A 27044-nucleotide genomic window follows, 5' to 3' on the forward strand; every position below is an offset into this window, starting at 1 on the left:
TTCTGGATTAATTGCTAAAAGTTGGTGCATTGGATGGAATGAGTTGTGGTTGTTTATTTGCTGTGTTACATTGGAAGTGACCAATGATGCATTTTGACATATCAGGCCACAACACCTTAAAAGAAGCTGCATGTCATCTTGCAATATTCACTAATACGGACCAATCATCTGTTAGCTCTTAGTACTTTGCATGGGTTATAATAGAAGTGCACAATAATTTTACAGATGGTTAAATTCAAAAGGTAATATAAATTAGTAGGCTAGTCTAGACTAGAAAGATTTATTGGTCAGCCAATATTATTTGCCAATATTAGCATTTCATAGATATATCGGTATGGCGTATAGGTTTTCTGATATGCACAGATATGAAAACTTTTTTTTTTCATAACATATAATGCAGAAAACAATGCTTGGGGTGATTTAGAGTTTGTCCAGCAGTATGCGCTCCAACTCCACTATTTACAGAGCTGAGCTGACGGTGACTCTGCAGACAGGGCGGAGTTAAGCGGTGTCTTTATGGTAAGTTGTAAACTAGTTTGTGAAATACATATTGGAAAGTTTTTAAACAATGACCCCATCATTTTTCCTTTTCAATATGACTTCTATAACGTTAACCCTGTCCCTGACAACCATGTCACTCATGTTTATCTCATGTTTGTTATGTTAGCCAGCTATAGTTTGTCAGTGCAGTATGTAACGCAGCAGATTGAAAGGTAAGCATCAGAGCTTTTTGCTGCTCAACAGACAACGGTGCGGTGGTGGATTGTGTCTGTTGAGTGTTGATTTTAAGCTACATTGTTACCTATTTGGTGAGATGCAATGCTGGAAAGTAAATAAACAACGTCCATCTTTTACTCTCCATGACAACGAGTTTATAGCCAACCACGTAGCTACTTTCATTGCATGTCAGCTGAGTGGAAGCTAATGTGTAAACATGTATTCACCAAACTGTTTTGTTCAGGATTCACAGTTCATCCGAACAATTCCAGTCATTGCATTTACAAAATGTAATATTTAAAAGTCTGGTTTTCCACCATTCAAAGTTTCCCCTGAACTTGCGTTGCAGAATAAGGCGTAACACCGCTGCTTATCTCTTCATTCGACAGGTGTAAATGCTTCTTGTTTTACAACCTGCCCCTAATTGACTGGCAGTATTAAAATAGTCAGCATTTGATTGATACTAAACAGTACTGATGGTTATTTAGCCATTTAATTTATTTAAATGTATTCTTTATTTAAATGGTCAGCAATTGACTGACACTAAACATACAGCACTGATTTTTATTTAGCTATTTATTGTATTTTTATTTATTCTTTATTTTCTCAGTGTTCATTTCTAGAACTGGTTGACAATGTATAATAATAATGTAAAATATTCTTTGATAAAAATGTTTAAGAAAGCAGCCTTTTGAGTACCTTTGCATAGTCATATCAGTGCAAAATCAGTGCACAATCCACAAAGAAATGGTCCGTTTTCATTCCAGCTCAAAACATAACTATTTCAGCCACTATATTGGAAATCTGTGAAATACCCCCTCTAAAATCGGTATCAGTCTCAAAAATCCAATATCGGTCGTGCTCAAATCTAGACACCAGAATCATCTTGAGCAAGCTTTGATGTAATGGTCATAAGTTATTTTAATCCATAACAATATACATTCTTAGCACTCACCCCCTAACTCACTAGGTCAGAGTTGCTCTGCAGCATGTTAGCTAATTAACAAAGATGGTTGCAATTGCACTGAAGAACATCAACTAACTAACATGGTTGAAGTTGCCCTAACTATTTAACTTAATAGCTTTATGACTAAATAGCTAATGCTGTTGGAGTTGCTTTGTAGCGGGTAACTAACGTAGTTAGAGTTGCTCTGTAGCACGTTAACTAATGAACAAACAAACAAACTAAACATGGTTGGAGTGGCTCTGCAGCCATGTCAACTAACTAACTAGCTGACTAACTAGCTAACATCGTAGAGTTGCTCTGCAGCATATTAACTAACGTACAATAAAATTAACTAACTAACTAAATTAACTTACCAATGTTGTTTCTCTGCAGAACATCAAAACAGAAACGGTGCCCTTTAAATTAAGACTAATTGTGATGTTCTGTAACAAATGCTTCCAGTGTAGACGGTTTCACTGATTATAATTGGAGCAATTTTCATTTCGAAAGTCAGTGTAGGCACACAAATTAATAAAAACATAACATTTTGTGAATCAGCAAACATGTTATGTTTGCATTGGGCCAACCAGAGTAAGCAAAACATTAAAGACAAACATTCCAGATGATTAGTGGCACTATTTGGAAAGGTTAGATGCACACCTGCTTGCCCAGTGCAATCATTAAAATCAAAGTGACACCATTAGGGCAAATGTCTTCTAGAAATCGTTGAAATCTCACTATTGGATCTAGTGTGTAATCAAACAATTTAAGTTTTTATGAGACTACGCCTTAATGATAGAGCTCAATTGTAAACGAAAATAAAAGCAAACAGCAAAAGTGTAATTTGACATTTGTAATATTAATCCAGGAGGTGACAACTATTAAAAAGGCAGGCTTAGAGTTTCAGACAGCCAGCCTCTGTTTGGGTAAATTCAGCAATATGTTCTCACACTTTTGCATGGCCTTTATTTTATCCCACTGAAGGCGGTGTAAATCCTTGCCTTCTGCAGTCTATCAAAGTGGGCGATTATTGTTGCTAGGTAACAGGATGTCACAGTTGAAGTTGGCTTTACTTTGGAGTGGCTATGCATTGAATGTGAATGTGTTGAGGCAGGCTTACTATAGGGCAGGTGTGCTCACAGTTCACATGATTGGCTGTTGACTCGTAATGAGATTATAGCCAGTTTATTGAATCTTTACATATGAACAAGGAAAGATTAGAAACAAGGGTGAATAAAATAGTAGTGAAAGATCGTCTATCTTCCTGGATGAAATGCAGAAACTGTCCTTTAACACAAGCCACGGTTTCTCTTTCTTGCTTAGATGTTAACAAACATGAAATTTAACTGTAATCAGCTATCAATTGCTAATTACTCAAGTATAAACTACATGTAAAAAATACTTATTATCAACTGACAGATATGGTTAGTTGCATTTTATTATTTGCATTTAGCACTGGTTTCAGTCCGCTGTTTGTGACTTTATCAGCACAAACCGCATCAGAACGACCCACTTATTAAAACCAAGTTTAAGATCAGTTAAGTGCTGCAGATGAAGCTTTACAATTTATGAACGACAGTGTAATTACACAAGTCAAAACACACCAAACACATTAAGGCAAATACAAAAACTCAGTAACTGGTTGAGATGCGGAGAGATTTAATCTATTTAGTATATGTTGGGGACAGATTGATTAAGTAGGACAAAAATCTTTGAATCTGAATTTAAAGAGATAGTTCACCCGAAAACTCTCATCATATACTCACCCTTATGCCATTCTGGATGTGTATGACTTCCTTTTTTCAACAGAACACAAACTAAGATTTTTGGAAGAATTTCTCAGCTGGTCCATACAATGCAGGAGAATGGGTGCCAATATTCTGTAGCTCCAAATATCACATAGGTCAACATAACATTTATCAGTTTGACTCCAGTTGTTAAATCAATGTCTTCTGAAGCAATTTGATAGGTGTGGGTGAGAAACAGCACAATATTATATAGTCAGTTTTTACTATAAATTCTCCTCCCTGCTCAGTCAATCTCCACTTAACCTTTCACTTCCACATTCTTCTTCTTGTGTTTTTGGTGTCTCCTGGGAAGGGAGTAGAATTTATAGCAAAAATCTGTTTCTCTCCCACACCTGTCATATCACTTCTGAAGTCATGGATTTAACCACTGGAGTCTTACTACTTCTATGTGATTTCTGGAGCATCAAAATTTTGGCACCCATTCACTTTCATTGTATGGACCCACAGAGCAGAAATGTTCTTCTAAAAACCTTAATTTGTGTTCTGCAGAAGAAAGAAAGTCATATCACATCTGCGATGGTATGAGAGTGAGTAAATGATTATAGAATTTAAAATTTTGAGTGAACTATTCCTTTAAAACTTGCATTTCATTAAAAAGTCATTAAAGCCACTAGATGACAACTTAAAAGTTTCATGAAACCCCAAAACCATTTTTTCCCATCCCCTTTTCTCCCCAGTTTGGAATGCCCAATTTACAATGTAGTGAATCTCAGTTGCCTCTACATCTGAGAGCATCAATCTGCGCATCTTATCACGTGGCTTGTTAAGCGCATTACAGTGGAGACATAGTGCGTGTGGAGGCTTCACTCTATTCTCTGCGGCATCTACATGCATCATGCCCCCACAGAGAGTGAAAACCACATTATAGTGACCACGAGGATGTTACCCATTTGACTCTACCCTCCATAGCAATTGGGCCAATTTGGTTGCTTAGGAGACCTGGCTGGAGTCACACAGCATGCCCTGGATTCAAACTCACGACTCCAGGGGTGGTAGTCAGCATCAATACTCGCTGAGCTACCCAGCCCCCCCCCCCTAATTATTTTAAGATAAGTAATGTGTTAATTACATTGTTTTATTTGAGTTTTATAGAATCTGTTATCCATTACTGTGTTGTGGTATGGTTTAATAGTATTACACTGACCAGTAAAAACAGGCAGACAAAGCTTGTTAAAACTGCTTCCAAGGTGAATGGAGTGCAAAAAGATCAGCTTAAGGAAATCTATAACAAATGAGCAATAGAGCAAGTGTCCTCATTACTCGATTGCCCTGATCATCCACTTTCATAAAAAAATGTATTTCCTGCCTTCAGGCCATAGATATAAAATGCTTGGGGGAAGAACAAAAAGATTTAGAAACTTGTTATGATTGGTAGGACAGTACACATGTACGTCAGTAGATCCTGAGCGTTTCTCCACATTATTCATAAGAAGGAACACTTCCATCCAATTACAGCACTGCCTCATGCTTGAGCTGGCATTACAACAGAGAATGTAATCTCATTTGGACGTAACTATCACAAATATGCACATTTCAAAAAAATATATTACAAATATGTAATTAATTTAACTTCAAAATAATTGATAAAGACACTCAATGCATCAATTCCAAGTACATACATTTAACCCTGTAAGTTTGGATGACCCGTCGATAATTTTTTTTTAATAAAAATATTAATAACTGCAGTCTTTACAAGCACAAAATAGGTACTGTTTTAAAGCTTAGAAGCTGTATTTTACAATGCATGTAGGAATTATGACCAAAACTGGACAAGTGCTTTGAAATTAGCAGACAAATCAGAAGTGTTCTGTTTTGATAATTTGTTAATAATTATTGTAATGTATGATGTAAATCATCAAACTGATCAAATAGACATATGCAGTATGTCATTAAAAAGAAAGCGATCAAAGAGTAGAATACAACCAGCTCATCTGTTTTACTCTCAGACAAAAATATAGGGAGTAATAGCGGAGTATATGTCTTTGACATACATGTTACGTGTAAACAGGTGTTTCTTTTAAGCTACTTTTCCACTTATAACTTCAAGAATAATAAACAGAACATAAAATTTCACATACCATTAGATGCATAGATCATTAGAAAATACACAAGCAGCACACAGCAAATAATGTACTATCTGGCTAAAAACACATTAGCTTTCCTGGATCAGATGACTTAATCGGCAATTATGTAGTGCATTGTCCAGCATCATGAAATGCAAAACCAATCATATTAGGATTCAGATCGTTGCAACAAGAGGTGGAAGTCATCCAAATATGGGCAGACAGGATTGTTCCAACACTAATTGCATATGGCCACCAGGAGATGGCATCAAGTACATGACTCAGACTCAATGATGGCTCAAATGACACAGAATGGAACTGAATGAGATCTCGTTACTCAAGCCTGCATGCTTTGAAGAAAGAGCATACCTTTAGTCATTGTTGTATTTGCATGTGAAATTATTTTTTTATGTACAAGTTTGGACACTAGGATAAATTATATTTGTAATGCTATAACTTTTGATTGCTTTGTAGAAATAGAAATAGATTGTGATTTTTCAGCAGTTTCTTAGGCTGAGAGTTTCATAATTTATCCATTTATAGCATAGAACATTTTTAAAGTTTTCTTTAAAATTATACAAAAACAATTACCCTCTTTGGTTTTCTTTGTAGAGTTATAAGCCTTTAATTTTGGGTATACCACTGCTAAAGGAAAACTTTAAAAACACCTTCAGAGCTAAAAGGTTTAAAGCTGAAAAATGTGAAAAAATGAAAAATGACACAAGTGTACCGAACACTTCCTCTATCCTCAATTGATCAGACAACAGATAGCCCCACCCCAAACTCGCACCAATGGTTGAGTCAGTGTTGCTGTTTTGGGCTGGTTGGGTCACTCAAACAAAACAAAACTTTTTCACAGCACCACAAAGTTAGTGTATACTCTTTTCGGAGAACTCAACAAATGGCTTACTAATAGTATCTGAATATTAAGCTGTGAAATGAAAAAGTATTTTAACATAATAAAACACTTATGTTTTAACCTTTATAAATTTGCATTCAAACTCATATTGTTGCAGCATAGGGCTTCCAGATATTCCTCCTGAAAACACAAGTTAATCTTATCTGAGATAAAAATCAGTCTTCAGGATCCTGCTTAATTTGCTCTCAGTGAATTCATTAGGACAGAGAATTAATTTAATGAGCCTGGTCATTACCTTGTTTTCTGCAAAAAGGATTAGAAGAAAATTTGTGGGATTCCAGCAATAGCTTATTAAACCGTCGCCTATTAAACCCAAAAGGGTTCACAGACCTGCATTAGACGCTAATGCAGTAAATTAGGCAGAAGAAAGCATACCTTGACCTCGATGAAATCTGGTTGTCCGAGGGCAATGAGATCCGAGTAGGCCTTCAGCTCATCCACATTCCAGGCCTTCACCAGGGTCAGTCTGTACACCGTACGTTGTTGCTGGAGGGGAAACATAAAGAGAAGCAGTGAAATTACAGCCTAAAGAAATAAACAAACCTGGTTTGAGGTTTGTATATTGTGACATTCACAACCAATAATGAAGGTCATAATATGCAATATTTCCAAGTAAAACAGTATATTCAACGAGAATTCGTTTTTTTTTTTTATTAATTGGGAATTGATTGGATCGTAAAAAGTGTACATTCTCTAACACAGCAGGCATTCATTGGTTGAAGCTATTATATTTACACTTTTAAAATACATTTATAGAATGTAAAAAAAATGTCTTAGCCTTTCCTTACTATGATGGGCACAGACGTAGATGCTACAAGAGTCAAAATGAATACAATCCCTGATGCAGATTATGGTTCATCCAAAATCCTAATTATAACAAAGAGAAATGAAGATTAGGTGCATAACGCTGGACTTTTAACTGTAAAAATGCCTGAAACACATCAGTGACTCTTATTTTGAAACAACGGAGACTTGGCTCTATTACATTGCTCTATAATTAAGTATTTACCAAATTAAGCTTTTTATAGACTACTGTATATATTCACTATACACTTTTGACTTTATAGGGTAATGAAACCCCACATTTTTTTTTTAAATGTTAGCAGGTTGCACATAATTGAAAACCATGATAGAACTCATTGTTTATAGTTAATGGGAAAATGGTTGTTTTTTTGTTTTATTGAGCCATTTCATTCTTCTGGTTTAAAAACGAAAATTTAAGCAACTTTGAAAAATATGAGGTATACACGTAAACTCTCAGTTGTGGTTGGTTGTAGAGAAGACTACATCATTCGATTCAGAGCGTTTCTCATTATTCATGAAAAGGAACGCTCCCATCCAACCGCAGCACTACCTCATGCAGGAGTTCTTATTACAAGTGGAGAATTCAGACTCATTCACAGACGTAACAGTGGTTCTGGGCAGGCTTCAACAACACTCGTGGAACAGAAATGAGAGTGACTTTTACATGAAACACCACGGTGAGATCTAAATCACTCGTCAGAATGGACAACAGCCTATAATGGCACCAAAGTGAGCATGTTTGGCCGGCAGCATGTCTGCATTTAGTGATTCAAACATGAAGCAGCTGTTTATGAGGGGAGGATGTTCTGCTTAGACAGAGCACATTTCCATCACGTCTTTCCAGTGCGTCTGATCATGGACAGGATGACATGACGGCTTGTTCAAAAACAGAAGACAATGATGAAACGCCAAAGTCAAAGCTCTCTATTGTATCTATTACATTGTGCAAATACTACGAGGATTTAAGTCTACATGGTTTCCTGCATTACATCATCATGACAATAGAGTTGAGACACTGGATAACTTCACATAGACAAGGTTACATCTTGCATTTCTACAAACAGTTCTATCGTCTGCCCTTTTCACACTTTTGTCCCATGAATGACATACAGTAATGTCCTTAAAAGACTTTTGTGTTTTCATCTCCACTCCTAATGTGATGTGCAACAATCTCTAAACAATCTATCTTTACATATAATGGTTGTTATGCCACAGCATAAGAAACTGTATCTTCTTCAACAAGCCAAACAGACACTAGTGCACTTGCTAAGACCAACAGAAATCTCTTTAGAGCTTTCTGAAGTGTGGAATGTTACATTTCTAGCCATTGTGTCTTGCTGACGATGCTTAATTCCATCACTGTTGACAAGACTGACAAGGTGAACATTGACAAAAGGAGAAGACTTTTTTCTAACTTCTCAAGCTTGGAGTGTCTACCCTGGAGTAAGAACCGCTCTAGCTCACATCATTTAGAGAACCCTCACATACAGAGGCTCAGGGGAGAACATCTCACCAAACAAACTGAGTGATAATGGACACAGATCCCTCCAATGCCTGTTTTTACACTCTGTCAATCAAACACTCTGAGGTTGTGTCACAGACTGACATTCCTTAGAATAACCACGCCTGTCCCTATAGGCTGCCTGTCTTTGCAGGGTTGGTTGGTTGCTGTGGAAGTACAGATGTCAGCACCATCATTATTGTGCCAGATTCATGCTCACTAGAGGACTTGCAAGGCAGGGAAGGATGAGGAAATGGGAGCCAGTGGCTGTGTCTGAAAGCTGAAAAACGCTGCTAGAAAGCCAACAAGGCACGTCCAAATCAAATGTTTGCGTAACATCCTGTTTAAGAAGATCTACCTTCACCTGGTCAATTTTTTAAAGGCAGCACAAATGCTGCCTTTACTGATAGTCCACAATCCTGTGTGTGTTTGTGTGGTTTGGTGGATGGTGGAATGAATAAAATTGATGTCTGATTTCAAAAATGACAAAATTCCTAAATGCCCACGCTTTCATTTGTATTCAATAAATAAATAAATATATAAACTTTGAAGTCAATAAATAATTACTTTGTTATTTCTAAAGATCACCTGAATTTGTTCAAGCTCATTAGACATGACATTATAGTGCCTTAGAAGCCATTGTGAAACCAGTTTCAAATGCTGTCTGTATAAACTGTGCGCTGCCTACTGTTAACAATAATGGCATTATAAGTGAAACAGTAGGTATTATTCCTTGATAAACATTTCAAACAATAACATGCTACTTCATGTTTCATCATCCAGTTTTAATCCATTTTGTGCACAAATGTCTTAACTTCTGGCTGTTTGATCAAGTAATCAATCAATCATATTTATTTCTATAGTACATTAAAGTGCTTTACAAAAAGGAAACATAAATCATGCACATTCAGAAAACATAAAATGCTAAAACCAATAAATGTATTTACACAAACTAGACACAGTCACAAGCAAGAGAGAAGAGGTGAGTCTTCAAATGATATTTAAAAACATCAGCTATGGTACAGGATCTGATATGGAGAGGCAAACTATTCCAAAAGGCGCGGAGCAATAACAGAAAAGGCACGATCTCCTTTCGATTTTAAACTAGACTTAGGAATGTTTAAACGAAGACTCTGTGATGACCTTAGAGGTATAGAAGTAGTATATTGCTGAAGGAGTTCTGCAATGTAAGGAGGTGCCAAGCCATTAAGACTGAATTCTGTATTAAACTAGGAACCAGTGGAGAGAAGCCAACACAGGTGATATATTAGCATGCTTCCTAGTTCTAGTCAGAAGCCTAGCAGCAGCATTTTGAACTAACTGCAGACGTGACAACGAAGCATGAGAAATACCATAATACAATGAGTTACAGTAATCCAGTCTGGAAGAATTAAAAGCATGAATAACAACCTCCAGATCCTTAATAGACAGAAAAGGTTTCAATTTCGCAATGGCCCATAGTTGGAAGAAGCCACCTTTACCACAGAATTTATGTTTATCAAACTTTAAATCAGAATCTAAAGTCACGCCAAGATTTTTTTCTAACGAGTCAAGAAAGATATTAAAAATCATAGTTGATATTATTTCCAGATATCCATTATTCTGGAAATGGAAGGTAAGGTTGAGTGCATGCCATTGAGGGATACAATATTCCATGCAGTAAGCTCTGTTGTATACAGGATATTTTGGCAAATTTAGTAGGTCCTCTGTGTATTCTATGCATAAGAAAAATGTGTATACTGTGCACTTTTTACACTGATGAGCCAAATCATTATGACCACCTGCCTAATATGCTGTTGGTCTTCCACATGCCACCAAAACAGCAAGACCCGCCAAGGTGTGGACTCTACAAGACCTCTGAAGGTGTCCTGTGGTATTTGGAACCAAAACATGAGCAGCAGATTCCTCAAGTCCTGTATGTTGCAAGGTGGAGTTGCCGTGGATCGGACTTGTTGGTCCAGCACATCCCACAGATGCTCAAATCGGATTGAGATCTGAGGAATTTGGAGGCCAGTGCAACACATAGAACTGTTCATCATGTTCCTAAAACCATTCCCAAACAATGTGTGCATTGTGGCAGGACACATTACCCTGCTAAAAGAGGCCACTGCTATCAGGGAATGCATTGCAATGAAGGGGTGTACCTGGCCTGCAACAATGTTTATGTAGGTGGCACATGTCAAATTGATGTCCATATGAATGTCCAGACCCAGGGTTTCCCAGTAGAGCATTGCCCAGAGCATCACTTCCCCATGTAAACAGTGCATGTGTACACGCCCATCCACGTGATGTAAAGTGGCTTGTCCCTAAACTGACCACTGTCAGTAGGTACTCACCACTGCTGACCGGGAGCACCCCACAAGCCTTGCTGTTTCAGAGATGCTCTGACCCAGTCGTCTGGCCATAACAATTTGGCCCTTGTCAAAGTCGCTCAGGTCTTTCCTTCTGCATTCAACACATTGACTTCGAGAACTGATTGTTCGCTTTCCCACTAATATTATAAATATTGTACGCTTCAAAATGTGCAACACATTCTCAATTGGAGATGGTCAGGACTGCAGGCAGGCCATTCTAGCACCAGCACTCTCCACTTATGCGGCCAGTATGGGGTTTGAAGTTGTCCTACTGAAAATTCTGGGACATCCATGGAAAAGACGGTGCTTGATGGCAGTATATGCTGCTCCAAAAATGTTACATATGTGTCTGCATTAATGGTGCCCACAAAGATGTGCAAGTTACCCATGCTGTGGGCACTGACACAGCCCTGGCCCATAGAGAAGCTGGCTTTTGGACCTGAAGCTGATATCAGCTTGGATGGTCCTTTTACTCTTTAGCCCGGAGAACACGACGGCTGTGTTTTTCAAAAACTCTATGAAATGTGGACACATCAGACCAAAAAACACTGTTTCACTGTTCTACTTTCCATCTAAGATGAGACCGAGCCCAGAGAAGTCGGCAGTGCTTCTGGGCGGTGTTGCTGTAAGGCTTCTGCTTTGCAGAGTAAAATCTTATCTTGCATTCGTGGATGCAGCAGCGAATGGTGTTGACTAACAAAGGTTTACTAAAGTTATCCCAAACCCATGTTCATGATATCCATTACAGATGAATTATATTTTTTAACACAGTGATATCTGAGGGATCAGAGATCACGTGCATTAAGTGGTTTTCGTCTTGCCCTTTACGCACCCAGTCTCAAGGACACAGTCAAACACAGACAACACGATCATTTCAGTCTTTGACTTCAAATCAAACAGGAAGAATCCACTTAATACCAAAAAATACAATAAAAAAATGAGGGTGCTAATAGTTTCTATTGAAGTAACATCTAATACTGCTTTTTGGCTGGAATGCTCGCAGAATATCATTGCACAAACTATCATTTAAATTCCACTCTCGGCAATTTTGTAAAAGTGTCTGAGAGACCTACTATTGGTGTTATGAGTTCCCTGTGACTGGTTTTATGGCAAAGCTCGTTTTAAAGTTCATTAAGCCAGACAGCAGAGCATTCCTCTAGTGGTGCACTTTCATGGAATCTGCTAATAAAAGAAACAGAATTATTTCAGAGATTGTCAGGGTTCTGCCCTTAGTTTTGTCTTCCTGACTTTTGTGGCAGAGCCCTGACACTCTTGTCTTGTTAGTCTCTGTCTTGTGTCTGGATTCAGCCACATCAGTTCATGTTTTGTCTGGTCTGTGTCTTGTGTGGAGAATAGATGGCTTGCCTTTTGGTTTTATCATGTGTTCTCTTGTGTTGTTGTCTTGCATGAGTGCATTTTGCTCTTGTGTCATTCTGGCAGCATGCACTCATGTCTACTCTTTGTATCTGTCGTTTGTGTGAGTGCGTGGTTTTGTTTTGGTTTCTTTGCCACGCACTCCTCTGTCTTGAGTGATAACCCACCCCCTTGTTTGCCTTATTTTGTTAATAAAAGCCCTTTATTCACAATCCTGAATTTGGGTCCTCTCTCCTCGCCCCTGGCGATCCGTGACAGTGATATTTAAGAATGCCTATATTTAGCTCTGAACAGGGCTCCGGACAAACATTTGAGAGTCGTAGCACCAATGCAGCCAAGACCCAGCACCAGCACCTGATTTGGTAGCACCTGTGGGGGTAGGGGTTGGGGGCTATAAAATAAAAAAATATTCCATATCTTCAAAAGCAATGTGATTGGTGTGGGTGAGAAACAGATTCATTTTTAAGTGATTCTTTACTAAAAATCAACAATTTCACTTTACATGTGAAAGACACATGTAGCATCTTTTTAGTTTCACTTTCACATCTGAAAGTGAAAGTGGAGATTTATAGTAAAAAAGGTGTTAAATATTGATCTGGTTCTCATCCACACCTATCATATCACTTCTGAAGGTATGGATTTAACCACGTAAGTCTTATGGATTACATCTACAGTATGCTGCTTTTATCTGCTTTTTAGACACTATTCACTTGCATTAAAAGGACCAAAAGAGCTGAAATATTTTTTTTTAAATCTTTGTGTTCTGCATAAGAAAGAAAGACATACACATCTAGGATGGTATGAGGGTGAGTAAATTACAAAAATTAACTTTTTGGGTGAAATATCCCTTTAAGGCCATGTCAACGCTAATATGATTTTGTTAAAATGCCTCGATTTTGCTAGGTTTACATTCTTCAACTGAAAACTAAGACTTTTAAATATTGTCTCTAGAAGAGGTCACCCGATAGTGGATTTTTACAATAAGGCCAATAACCGATTAATCGGCCAATAGTTTTTAAAATCGATTTATAGAGTTTTTAAAAACCTTCTTAGCTTTTCCTTACTATGTCAGGCACACAAGCAGTTTATTGGGAAACCAGAAATAAAGAAGATTTGGAGCATATCGCATGGCTATGAACAAGCCCGAAATACATTTACTTATTTCAGGACTCTAATTTTGAAATGATGGAGATTGGCCTCTGTTGCAATGCTTTACATATAGAACTATTTACCAAATTAAGCTTTTTAAAGCATAAATATTCACCATATGTGCTTCTTTAATATTATGCATAAGATATGAAGTTGGAGACAATGTATGTGTTGACAGAGCACACTTCTATACAGTTGTATTTTTCTTTTCATATCATCACTTTAATTTGGAACACTTAATTTATCTAATCAAAATAACAAAATTTGCATTGAAATAAGGATAAAAATTTGGATGAATATTGCCTGTCAGTGGTGTTTTTATTTAATCTCTAGAGGCTGCTGTTATATTGTAAAACCACGTTGTTTTAGAATCCTCCAGCCCCGACCATAGAGGAACACACATCGAACATAATCGATCTGCATAGATGTTTGACGATAATGATAGTTCCAAAAAGCAACTATCGGCACAGATTAATTGGTAAAACCGAAATATATGTTGTTTACCTCTACTCTCTAGTTCTGCATAGTTTGAAAATCAATGACATTAAAAAACAGAAAACTGCATTTTTAACAAAAAAAATGTAAGTTTAGACGTGGCCTAAATTTTGGTCTATTCTTCAAAGAAAGCTATCGCACGGCATTATCATATGTATCACTTTTATGGTGTATTTCATCCTTTTTAGGGGATGACAGATATGGTCTTCTATGAACTGCCGTTGTATGGAATTTTAATTTTTTTATTTTATCCCCAATTTGGCATGCCCAATTCCCAATGCGCTCTAGGTCCTCATGGTGGCGTAGTGACTCACCTTAATCTGGGTGGCGGAGGATGAATCTCAGTTGCTTCCACGTCTGAGACTGTCAATCTGTGCATCTTATCACGTGGTTTGTTGAGTGTGTTTGCGGAGACTTAGCGCATGTGGAGCCTCACGCTATTCTCCGGAGCATCCACACACAACTCACCACGTGCCCCACCGAGAGCAAGAACCACATTATAGCGACCACGAGAAGGCTAACCCAATGTGACTCTACCCACCCTACCAACCGGGCCAATTGGTTGCTTAGGAATCCTGACTGGAGTCACTCAGCACGGCCTGGAATCGAACTTGCGACTCCAGGTGTGGTAGTCAGCATTTTTACTTGTTGAGCAACCCAGGCCCAAGATTCTTAAAAAATAAAGTAATTTCTAAGAGCTTTGTAATTTTGAAGACTTTGACAGTGCATTCAGAAGGTATTCAGACCCCTTTTTTTCAAATCAATCTACATTCCATACGCCATAATGACAAAGCAAAAAAAAAAAATTTTTGATAACTTTGCAAATTTATTGAGAGAAAAAAATGAAATATCACATTGCTAAATATTCAGACTCTTAACTCCATACATGGTTGAAGCACCTTTGGCAGCGATTACTGCCTCAAGTTGTTTCGGGTATGATGTGACAACCATTGCACACATGGATTTGGGAATTTTCTGCCGTTCTTCTTTTCAGATCCTCTAAAGCTCTGTAAGGTTGGATGATACCTTCAGTGGACAGCCCTATTCAGATCTCTACAGAGATGTTCGGTTGGGTTCAAGTACAGGATCTGGCTAGGGCACTCAAGGACATTCACAGAGTTGTCCCTAAACCACACTTGTATTGTCTTGGCTGTATGCTTAGGGTCATTGTCCTGTTGGAAGGTGAACCTTCTGCCCAGTCCTGTGTGAGGTCTTGTGTGCTCTGGACAATTTTTTCTTTAAAGGGTAACTAAACACCTGCTCAGAGTCAGACTCCACCCACTAGAAATATTTGAAAATGCTGGAAAAGTGGGCAGACCCCGGCGGGGATAGAGGGAACGAACCGAGTGCGGGCTGAGCGGGGGTGGGGGGCACCTGAGACTCGTAGTGACGGATTAATTGACAGCTGCTGTCAGACTCTATGTTATTATTATTCCTCACACGTTCGCAAGACGAAATGTACATGAATCTGGCGTGTTGAGCTGGAACCTGCTTACGTCAGCTGTCACCGCTTACGTCACGAAGTACCGCAACAGCCAATAGGAAAATTCAACTGCAGTAGCCACCGTTCAACCTGAAGAGGGCAGCACTCAGACGTTTTTACACCATATATTGTAGAATTAAAACACTTTATACACAAATGTCAAAAAAATTACTTGAATCAATGACCAGTACTAATAAAGCCCCATGCTTACAGATCATTAACTAAAAAAAGTTGGTTTAGGGTTTAGTTACCCTTTAAGGATATCTCTGTATTTAGTCATTTAGGTGCTTTTTCGTGTGTCTTGCACTGAGGAGAGGCTTTTGTCTGGCCACTCTGCCATAAAGCCCAGATCAGTGGTGTGTTACAGTGATGGTTGTCCTTCTGCAAGTTTCTCCCATCTCCGCATATGATCACTGGAGCTCAAACAGAGTGACCATCAGGTTCTTGGTCACCTCTCTTACCAAGGCCCTTCTCCACCGATTGCTCAGCTCTAGGAAGAGTTCTGGTTGTTCCAAACTTCTTCCATTTAAGAATTATGTAGGCCAATGTGCTCTTGGGAACCTTCAATGCAGCTGAAATTGTTTTTGTAGCGTCCCCAAATCTGTGCCTCGACACAATACTGTCTCTGAGCTCTGCAGGCAGTTCCTTTGACCGCATGGCTTGATTTTTGCTCTGATATGCATTTTCAGCTGTGAGACCTTATATAGACATGTGTGCTTTTCCAAATTATTTCCAATCAATTGAATTTGCCACAGGTGGACTCCAATCAAAGTGTAGAAACATCTCAAAGATAATCCAGAGAAATGGGATGCACCTGAGCTTAATTTCAAGTGTCACTGCAAAAGGGTCTGAATACTTATGTCAATGTGTCATTACAGTTTTTTATTTTTAATAAATTAGCAAATTTGTTAAAATCTGGCTTTTGCTTTGTCATTATGGGGTACGGAGTGTAGATTTATGTGAAAAAAATTATTTAAAGCATTTTAGAATAAGGCTGCAACATAACAAAATATGAAAGAAATGAAGGGGTCAGAAAACTTTCTGAAAGCACTGTATGAAGGCATTTAGCATTTAATTTTCCTACCAATGAAACATATAAAAGTTTATCATGGAAACTAAGCCTCATTTCTTTGATCAGACTACTTGGAATAGTGGTTGCTTACTCAGTCTGTATTAGAATACCTCAACTTGAAATGAATGAATAATCACTGCACACAGGATTACAAACAAAATTGACCGTGATTGTAATTACTGCATCATACTTTCGGGAATCTATTTATACTAACATGCATACCTAAATAATGTACTTTATTAATGACCAAGAAATAAATTTGAAACAAGAAACACATTTTCAGTACATTCTCTATAAGTATGCAAATTCAGAGGCAGCTTAGGTCTTCAGAATTACTTGAAAATGTCAAGCGGGTGTGTTTCATTAGGGTTGGAACTTAAATACGCTGGAGGAGCAGAGTTGTTTATCCCTGCTGTACATAATGCATAACAGAGTACATTTCAGAGACATTCTAGGCGTGGCCATTTCTATGCCTGCTGGACTGTACCAGCTGAAGCATCTACATATCCATCAGTGAGTAGTTTTCTTTAGACAATAAGCAGTTGAGGCACAGTAGGTGATCTCAACTTCTTAGAAAAGTGTCTTCCTCTTTGTGACTCAGAAATGCACATTTGCACAAACACACACACACACACACCAAGTATTCTGTAAATCCAGGGAAGTCATTACAAAAATTTAGCACATGGGCGCAGTGAATCATTGCGGAATTATGGCACTAAAAATAATAAGGCAGTAATGCCAAGGCCTCTATGGAATCAACTGCCTTTGTAATCTCAGCATGCCGATCCTTGAGAGAGAGTTGTTGAGGGACAGCACCTACGCTTCCACTTTATTAAGCTGGCATTTTTAACTTAAGATCTTCACTGCAACAATGCAGTTAAGCATTTGAGAAGCATCCAGCAGCTTTTATTCAAAAAAGCTCTTCTTACATAAAAAAAACAGTGTGACAATGTTAGAGGCAGACAACACATCTGTACTTAAAGGGATAGTTCACCGAAAATGACTGTTTGACTTGCTTTCTTACGTGGAACACAAAAGGAGATGTTAGGCATAATGTTAGCGTCAGTCACATTAACTTTAATTGCATCGTTTTGCATACAATGAAAGTAGATGGTGACTAAGGCGCTCATTTTACCTAACATCGCCTTTTGTGTTCCATGGAAGCAAGCAAGTCATACAGGTTTGGAACAACCTGAGGGTTAGTAAATAATGACAGAATTTTCATTAACTGGAGATTTGCTGAACTCTCTCTTTAAGATGGCATGTTGATTTGCTGTCATGATGACTTGCACAGTTTGGAATTTACATAATCGATAGCAGTTATTTTCATAACAGTGTTTTATACAGGCTTGATATAAATTATGGAAAAAAAATATGAGTGAAGAGAAGCGAGAGCAAAGCAGCTTTTGGCAATTAAACAATCATTTTTAGAACCAGCAACAATTTTGTTTAATTTGCAAAAATCCACAACAGAAATATTGACCTTGTAAATACTTTATAAATGATGAGTTTAGCAACTACTGACACTTAAATCATTCAGAACAAATATCACACAGGCTTTCTGTCTAAATTAGAGGGCCATTGCAAAGATATGTAATGATTATTAGGGTCAATATACAGTATGAGTTGTTTGATGCATATGGTATTGATGTTCAAGGTCTTGTTGATTCATTAAGATCCATACACTATTAAAAGACTAATAACACACAGTCTTACAAAAGGTTTGCACTCTATATAATTAATTCTATCTGCTTCTCTTGCCAAGCAAGGGTCCATGTCTCAGGCCGTTAACAACCGTAGGTCCTAAAGTAGAACTGAGCTTCTTTCAGGCTAAAAACGTGCAAGATTCGTTACTTTTCTCCTTAAATCAATGTGCCTGGTTCAAGTTCTATTCAACAAGCTCTTTGTGGCATTCTGTTTATTACCACAGAAAATAATTTAGACTTGTCCTTCAGTTTGTAAAAAACAAACAAAAATCATGTTTAGAGTAATGTATTTTCAATGGAAGCAAGGCTTTGGGGCAAGGCACTGCACAGATAAACATTACAATTCAAACTAATTCAAAATTACAGCCACAAGACTTAAACATTATACATGTTGACTGGATACGTAGATTTGCATCAACTTTATCATGACTAGCTTGTAAACATGGTCACCTTCAACATGGTACACTGTTCATAACCAATGAAGAGCACAATTCGGAGGTTTCATTTTCACTTGGGATGTGAACGAGTAATTTTCGGCACCAGCTAGTCGACTTTTAAAAACACTACTCGAATATTGCGAATTGATTTGTGAGCAATGCTGAATACTGTACTTTCCCTCTGAATCTCTGTTACAACTGAGTCCACTGGGGAGCGCTGTGGATGTGTGTCATTGAGGTGCTGGATGAGAGAAGAAGATACAACACATGATGGCTTCAGTGCTGTCTGTGCTTTTGAAATTAAAGCTGTGTTGCACTAGAAATACTTATAATATTTTGATTCTTACTGAATTCTATTTTGTTGGTATTCAAATCTTGTTAGAATCATGCAAACCAACTAGGGTTGCAGCGGTATACCAGTTTCACGGTATACCACGGTATGAAAATTGACGGTTATCATACCATGTACATTTGCTTATCTACGGTATTGAGAAAAAAAAAATGCAACCGGACAGAGAATCTCACATGCGCATTACAGATTCGTAAACTTGCGTCTCTCTCGCATGCACGCACGCACGGAAGAGAAAATGTCAGAGAGAAGTGAGGTGAGGGGGTTTGACATAACATCTCAAAGATAATCCAGAGAAATAGGATGCACCTGAGCTAAATTTCAAGTGTCACTGCAAAGGGTCTGAATACTTATGTCAATGTGTCATTACAGTTTTTTATTTTTAATAAATTAGCAAATTTGTTAAAATCTGGCTTTTGCTTTGTCATTATGGGGTACGGAGTGTAGATTTATGTGAAAAAAATTATTTAAAGCATTTTAGAATAAGGCTGCAACATAACAAAATATGAAAGAAATGAAGGGGTCAGAAAACTTTCTGAAAGCACTGTATGAAGGCATTTAGCATTTAATTTTCCTACCAATGAAACATATAAAAGTTTATCATGGAAACTAAGCCTCATTTCTTTGATCAGACTACTTGGAATAGTGGTTGCTTACTCAGTCTGTATTAGAATACCTCAACTTGAAATGAATGAATAATCACTGCACACAGGATTACAAACAAAATTGACCGTGATTGTAATTACTGCATCATACTTTCGGGAATCTATTTATACTAACATGCATACCTAAATAATGTACTTTATTAATGACCAAGAAATACATTTTTCATCAAATTCAGTACATTCTCTATAAGTATGCAAATTCAGAGGCAGCTTAGGTCTTCAGAATTACTTGAAAATGTCAAGCGGGTGTGTTTCATTAGGGTTGGAACTTAAATACGCTGGAAGAGCAGAGTTGTTTATCCCTGCTGTACATAATGCATAACAGAGTACATTTCAGAGACATTCTAGGCGTGGCCATTTCTATGCCTGCTGGGTTTCAGATGAGTGTGTGAGTTAAAGCAGTGTTTCTCAACTGGTCTATTCAGACTGGGTCGCGAACAGCAGGGAAAGAGCAATGCCACGATTCTCCCATTGAAGATACTTTGGCAGCCGTCCAAGTGATAGACTATTTAGGACTGCTGAGGCAGATTTAATGATAATCTCACAGCTAAAGGCTTCTCGCACTAGTGTAGCGATCTCACGATCATGATCCGCTCCTCTATGGCGAGCGCGTGCAACAACTGGGCTTCCCTCGATATTGCGGAGCACAGACCTCAAAACTAATGTGACCAATTTCAATTCCAGGGAGACTTTTCTAGTATAAAGCGTTCCAGAGGTCCAGAGCACTGTGCTATGCACCAAATTTGTTTTTTTAAATGATCAACTTTACAAATTTATTTCACGATTTTACATGAGTAAAAGTTAACTTATATTTTGACAAAATGTTATAGTTTCATATGAAGTAATCTAAAGGTAGAATCTATTAGACCTCATTTTATATCAAAAGTGGCAGTTGTAGTTAAAGTTTCAAGATGTATTTCAGCTAGTATTTATTTTTCATAAATACATTAATTTATTATTATTATTATTATTACTACTATTATTTAAGACTAGCACACTGACCATGGTAATGAGGAGCAGTTCCTCCTGTGTAATATGTATGTTCTGTTTGAATGATGTTTGAAATTAGGAAACAAACAGGATAATAATTTACTCATAAGTAAATCTGTTCTTCAATTTTTAAAAGGGGGAGAGAAAACTTCCTGTAGATTTTGTTGTTGATGTCAACAACAAAAATAATGTCACTTGCTGCAGGTCCTTGTACTGGAAAACCATGAACAAAACTATGCAATATAAAAGGAAATGCAACCCAGGATACATTAAATACAGGTTATGTTTAATCTATGGCAGGTCACCACTTGACGTCCAATGTAAAATCTGTCCTGAAGCAAAACCAGTTGAGAAGCACTGAGATAAAGGGACAGACACGAGCAGTCTGGCTGTGCTGTCGCACTCCTACATTATATGTTAATTATTAATAATCATAGGACATTACTTTAAAAGCTCAGACAGCTGATGATATTTTTCATTTAGAAGTTAATTTAACATCTTATGCTAACATGTAAACTAACATGCTTTAGTTATACAACATGTTATAGTTACATGATATTTTTTATCATGTTTATAATTCAGTTTATTATAATTCTGTTAGCTTTCTTATTTTTTCTATTTCAAAAGGGAAACAATTTGTTTTACACATACTTCAATAAAATGGTTTCATGTTTCAATTATAATAAACAAAATTATTACAAATAAATAAATAAAATAACCCTTCTGTTTTCACTGATAACTGTAATTGTGTAATACCATGATACCATGAAACCGTGATATTTTCTGAGACGTTATCATACCGTGAATATCTCATACCGTTGCAACGCTAAAACCAAAGGACAAGGATCTGCTTTTATGAGGGAAAGATACTCGAAGAGGTACAAGAAACTCAAAGGCTTATCAGACCAGTAATGTTTTACACTTTTTTTGTATTTTTTATCAAGACTAGATAAGACTATTAAAACTATGTGACCAATGCGGAGTTCACTTTCATACACAGTAAATTGCATAAATGATGACACTAAAATTTATTGTAGAGGGCAATCAATTCAATTTCTTTCTCTCAGGCCAATAGTGTTTAACACTGGTGATTTCTTGCTGCATTATGGGCCATTAACAGGTGGTGTTCTCGTGATAGAGCTTTAGTGGAGCGCTTTTGGTGTGAGAGAAAACGATGCTTTGACGCTCTTCGCTCCAGGCAAAATCATGCCACTCTGCTCACATATTCTGGTACGCACAAACCGATTTCACCTTAAGAACTTTCGACCTACTGTCTGTATTAAACGCAGAACACCTTAAAAATATATATTTTTTTAAAATGTCCATAATATGTCTGTTTTACTTGGAGCACATGACCAGTTCTAGAAGAGTCAAGACCTCGGCATTATGTGGACAGTGCACTGACCTTTTCACCCAGAGCTCTCAGACTGTCCTGGAAGCGCTGCCAGAAGTCTTTGAAAAGTGGACGATCAATTTTCTTCAGACTGTCCTTAGTGCTGGCATCCACGCTGACATAGAGTTGTGTTACAGGCACTAGACTCCTACAGATGGAGGAGAAACAAATACTGAGTTAAAGTGAAATTTAGCTTACATCATGTCAACATCTACCAAAATCCTTACTTTTACATATTAAAGGTACACACAGTAATTTTTTGTCTTGAACTTATACTGACATCTAGCACCTTGGATGCAGTAGTAAAAACAAATAGTTTTTTGATGCTGTTTTAGGATTGTGCAGTCAGACATGATTAATTTATTCAGCGAGTAAGAGTGTCCGATAATAGGGGGTATACCAAGATAAAGTGAGAAATATTTGCCTGGTCATGTGATCTCAACATGGCGGCCCCATGCCATAAGACAGCCCACATTCATGTAAAATAAAAAAGCTTCGATTGACTGGAATTACTGGATTGTTCCTCTCACATGAGTGTACATTATTTTAAACATATGTTCCAAAGATACTATTTATTTCTTTATGGGTTCATCTTATTAAAAGAGGGATAAATTACTGTGTGCAACTTTAACAAGACAAAAGAGTACTAGATAGTGTAACACTCAGGATCTAAACCATTTCCTTTGCCAGTAAGAGCAGGTGGCTCTATTGTACTGTATTATATTTACTCTGCATGTTTATAATCATAAACAATAAAGCAACAGGCAGCTGAGTGTGTTTGCGTGATGAAACCTGGAGTTCAGCTAGGAGTGGGTAAAGTCTATGTTCAGACAATGTGCTGAAGTCACCTGCCAAAATGACAACACTTCCTTACAGGAACGAGGGTAAATATGCCAGCCGGGCACATGCAGAGCATTGTGCATACAGTAAAAACAGAGTCTGCATACTTTGTATTGCATGTTTCTATTTGTGTGTTTTTGAGTGAGTGATATATTGTAAATATTAATAATATACCATAGCCTCCCATTCCTTTATACTTATTGAGCAAATTCTCTAAAAATACAGAAATTACAAAAAGGCCTTTATATCATAGGTTATTTTGAGTTGTTTGACTTTAGTTGAGCCTTTTGTACTTGTGTCCCAATTTACCCTTGAAATGAAAAAAAATATATATTGATTTGAGCAAAGCAGCTGTTCCAGACATCATTATAATGCAATATGAGCAAACATTTGTTAGATGGGGGGCTCTGTGCTGGGGCCCTCTTTGAATATCAATTCTGTGATTTGTATATTATGCAGGAGAGAAATGTCTCAGCATGGTAACCTGACAAAGCTTACAACCATGAGATAAACACTAAAACTATTGACAAGCATTTGCCCCATATTCCAGTGGTTAAGGTGACAGACCTCAACATGAGATACCAACCCTGATCTGTCCGAGGGTTTGGTGCGCAGTGGCCAGCTAAATGAGATGATAATGTATTCTGCATTAAGATTGGTAACAGAATGAGATGGACCGCTAAAAGCTTTTCGGCTGCTCCCGAAAACTCATGTATTGAGCAAAAGCTGGCAGAATCGGAAGAGCTGGGAGTGGAAGAGGCTGTGATTTGCAATTCTGCACCTGATTACGGCTTATCAGTCCAGTTCCAGCCCGCGTGAGACTTCAAAGACTGAGGTATTTCAAGCTGGAGGATGCTTGGTAGTTATAACACATATACAGAGATATAAAGAGAATGAATGCACACAGAAACACTGTTTTCTGAAACACTGGATCAGAATGACTTAAGCACTGAATGGCAGAGTAAGAGATAAAACAAACTATTTTTAACCCATAATAGATGTGAACCTAATGTTTAAAGGACAATTTACACGAATTATTGTGCATTTTCTTGCTGAGTCAAAATGTTAAAACAATACAGCAAAATAACAAAATAAAAAACCTATCCGACCAATAAAGGAGCCTACACACTAACGTTTAAGCCAGGTAAGAGAACACAGTGAACTAACTTAACGCAAGGGCATAGAGGAAAAACGAGAGGGTTTGCAAAATGTTCCGTCAAGAGAACATTTTGTGTTCCAGTAAGGCACTTACAATGGAAGTGAATGGGGCCAACCCGTAAAGGTAAAAAATCATTTTCAAAGTATAGCCACGAGACATAAACAATGTGCATGGTAACATGATTTTAGTTTGATAAAATCACTTACTAATCTTTTCTGTGTTAAGTTATAGCCAATTTCACAACATTGTTGCCATGATGATGTAATGTCAACAAACCCAAACCTATAAAATGACTGTAAAAACGACCATATAAACAACTTTACAAATAAGCTCAAATGATACATTAATTAAGGTTAGAAATGTATTCTGTAAATCTGTTGTCATCATTCCACGCCAGGAGGTTTTGCATTAAAGCATGTAAAAACTTTTATCAGATGAGTTTTATTTTGCATTAAAGGGGACCTATTATGCAAAATTCACTTTTAAATGAAGTTTGAACATAATGTGTGTTGGCAGTGTGTGTGCACAACCACCCTATAATGATAAAAATCCACCCAGTCCTTTTTTTTTAATCCCCATTAATCATAAGCACTGTCTCAGAACAAGCCGTTTGCAGATTCTGTACAAAGTGACGTCACTTTGTACAGGCCCCGCCCACGACTGATGATGGACACTGCCGCACAGTCTCTCCCTCATCAGTGACTGACTCTGGTTCAAACATATATGTCTGAACACCACTATTTTCACTGCAAGTCATATTGTTTATGATGTCTATTTATCGGAAGCAGAGATGTCAAAAGTCCCCCCTATTCTGGATATGGGGCGGGAGCACCAGTTCATTTGCATTTAAAGACACACACTCGTTTTTATTCCCACCCAAAAATTGGCATTTTCAACATGGTACAATATATGATCTGTAGGGTATTTTGAGCTGAAACTTCACAGACACATTCTGGAGACACCAACGATATTTTTCTTGTGAAAAGGGGCATAAAAGGTGCCCTTAAAGCATGTGTATGGTTGTAGTATATTTGGCTGTTGTTCAGGTATACAAAATGTTTTTCAGAGATCCATGAAAATAAGGCTTACTCTGCGTGAATAGTTTTGAACAGTACACCCTGTAGCCCACCTGATCTCCTTGGGGAACTGGGCATTGGTGACCAGGAAGCTGGATATGTGCTGCTGGTGAAGGAGTCGTAGGAAGGTGTTGATCTCGGGATACATGATGGGCTCGCCCACTAGAGATAGAGCACAGTGCTTCACGCTGAGACCCTCTTCAAAACGTTCGGGACGAACGCCTGGAACACCTGTCACATTTTAAAACATAGCACATGCTTAAAACAAAAAGAGTAAAGTTTGAGACGGCATGAGGGCGAGTAAGTGATGAGAGAAATGTCATTTACGGGGTGAATTAGCACTTTAAGACCACCTGTAAACTTCAGGAAACTTTGAAAGAGATAAAGAAGCTAGGCGATACAAGCGGGGGGAAAAAAAAAGAACAAACTGTATTCTAATCGCAGGTTTTGCAACCAGGGGTCAATGGACCACATTGGGTCAGAGGTACTTTAACTGATATGTAAATATGCTGTATATTTCAAAGATCATTTCTAAATGTGTTTAATATTTTCTATAGGTTTTTTTTAATCAAAATAATCAACCTGTATTGTAGTCTTTGGTTGATTTGATTGCTTCTATGGACTGAACAACTGTACATTTACAAAAAAACTTTCTCTGTCGGACAAAACTGTCAGCACTATTTCAGAATCATGTAATAGCATGTGATAAAGTTATTATATATTTTATATAAAATCCCCAAGACAACCTGGCATTGTTAATATTAGGGGGTGTCTGGGTCAGAATAGGTAGACAAAACAGACAAATTCCATAATTTTTTTTATAGAAACTGTGACAGAACATGTTTAAGTAAAAGATCTCAAATCTTTTACCAAGACCAAGAGGAGTCTGGTGTCGATTTTTGTGCTCTGTACCCTCAGCACAGTGTGCTGCCTGGCCTTTCGTCTGCTCTGTGTGATCACTTGTTAGTGTGTTTATTTACTCAGCCCTGGGTCATCATGGCTCACTTCTGCTACATGGAGCAATGATGTCACTGCTAAATGTCAACCACACTACCAAGCCAGAGAGGATGCTGAGAGTAAGACGACGGAGCGGAGGTGGTTCAGAACACATGCACATACACACTCACACATACACACACATCTGGCAGTAACTCAAGACACTGGATCAAGACCTGCAGTCTCCATCCGGAGCTCTCAATTTCTCTGGCTGATGTATCTACAGTGCCCAATTTTGTTCATTTAAATCCTTTTTTTGGCCCAAGAGGACACACTGCTCTATCATCACAGACCTTGTGCATTTCTTGAGTCTTGACACACATGAAAAAAGAAAAATAGATGGGGCTAAACAACAAACAATTGCTGCTTGGTTAAGTTTAAGGAATAGTTCACCGACAAATGAAAATTCTCTCATCATTTACTCACCCTCATGCCATCCCAAATGTGAGTGACTTTCTTCTGCTGAAGACTGCTGAACACAAAGACTTTTAGAAGAATATTTCAGCTGTGTAGGTTCATACAATGCAAGTGAATGGTGACCAGGACTTTAAAGCTCCAAAAAGAAAACAAAGGCAGCATAAAAGTAATTATGACTCCAGTGGTTAAATTTGTGTTTAGAAGTGATATGAAAGGAGTGGAAACAGAAAGAGATCAATATTTAAGTCCTTCTTTTATTATAAATCTCCACTTTCACTTTCTTTGTTTGCTTTTGGCGATTCATTTTCTCTGTGCATATCACCACCTATTG

General features: G+C 37.7%; 1 protein-coding gene across 1 annotated transcript in view; it reads right to left on the reverse strand.

Moving 5' to 3' along the window:
- The window catches only part of LOC127629980 (S-adenosyl-L-methionine-dependent tRNA 4-demethylwyosine synthase TYW1), a 99688-nt gene that overhangs the window by 25074 nt on the left and 47570 nt on the right, over nt 1-27044 (reverse strand). The window contains exons 12-14 of the mRNA XM_052107330.1: nt 25354-25531; nt 22238-22373; nt 6829-6939 (exon numbers count right to left, since the gene is read on the reverse strand). Of these exons, the coding sequence (XP_051963290.1) occupies nt 6829-6939; nt 22238-22373; nt 25354-25531 (425 nt within the window). The remainder of the gene's footprint in view (nt 1-6828; nt 6940-22237; nt 22374-25353; nt 25532-27044) is intronic.

Source organism: Xyrauchen texanus, chromosome 36, assembly GCF_025860055.1.
Source record: "Xyrauchen texanus isolate HMW12.3.18 chromosome 36, RBS_HiC_50CHRs, whole genome shotgun sequence".
Classification (NCBI taxonomy): domain Eukaryota; kingdom Metazoa; phylum Chordata; class Actinopteri; order Cypriniformes; family Catostomidae; genus Xyrauchen; species Xyrauchen texanus.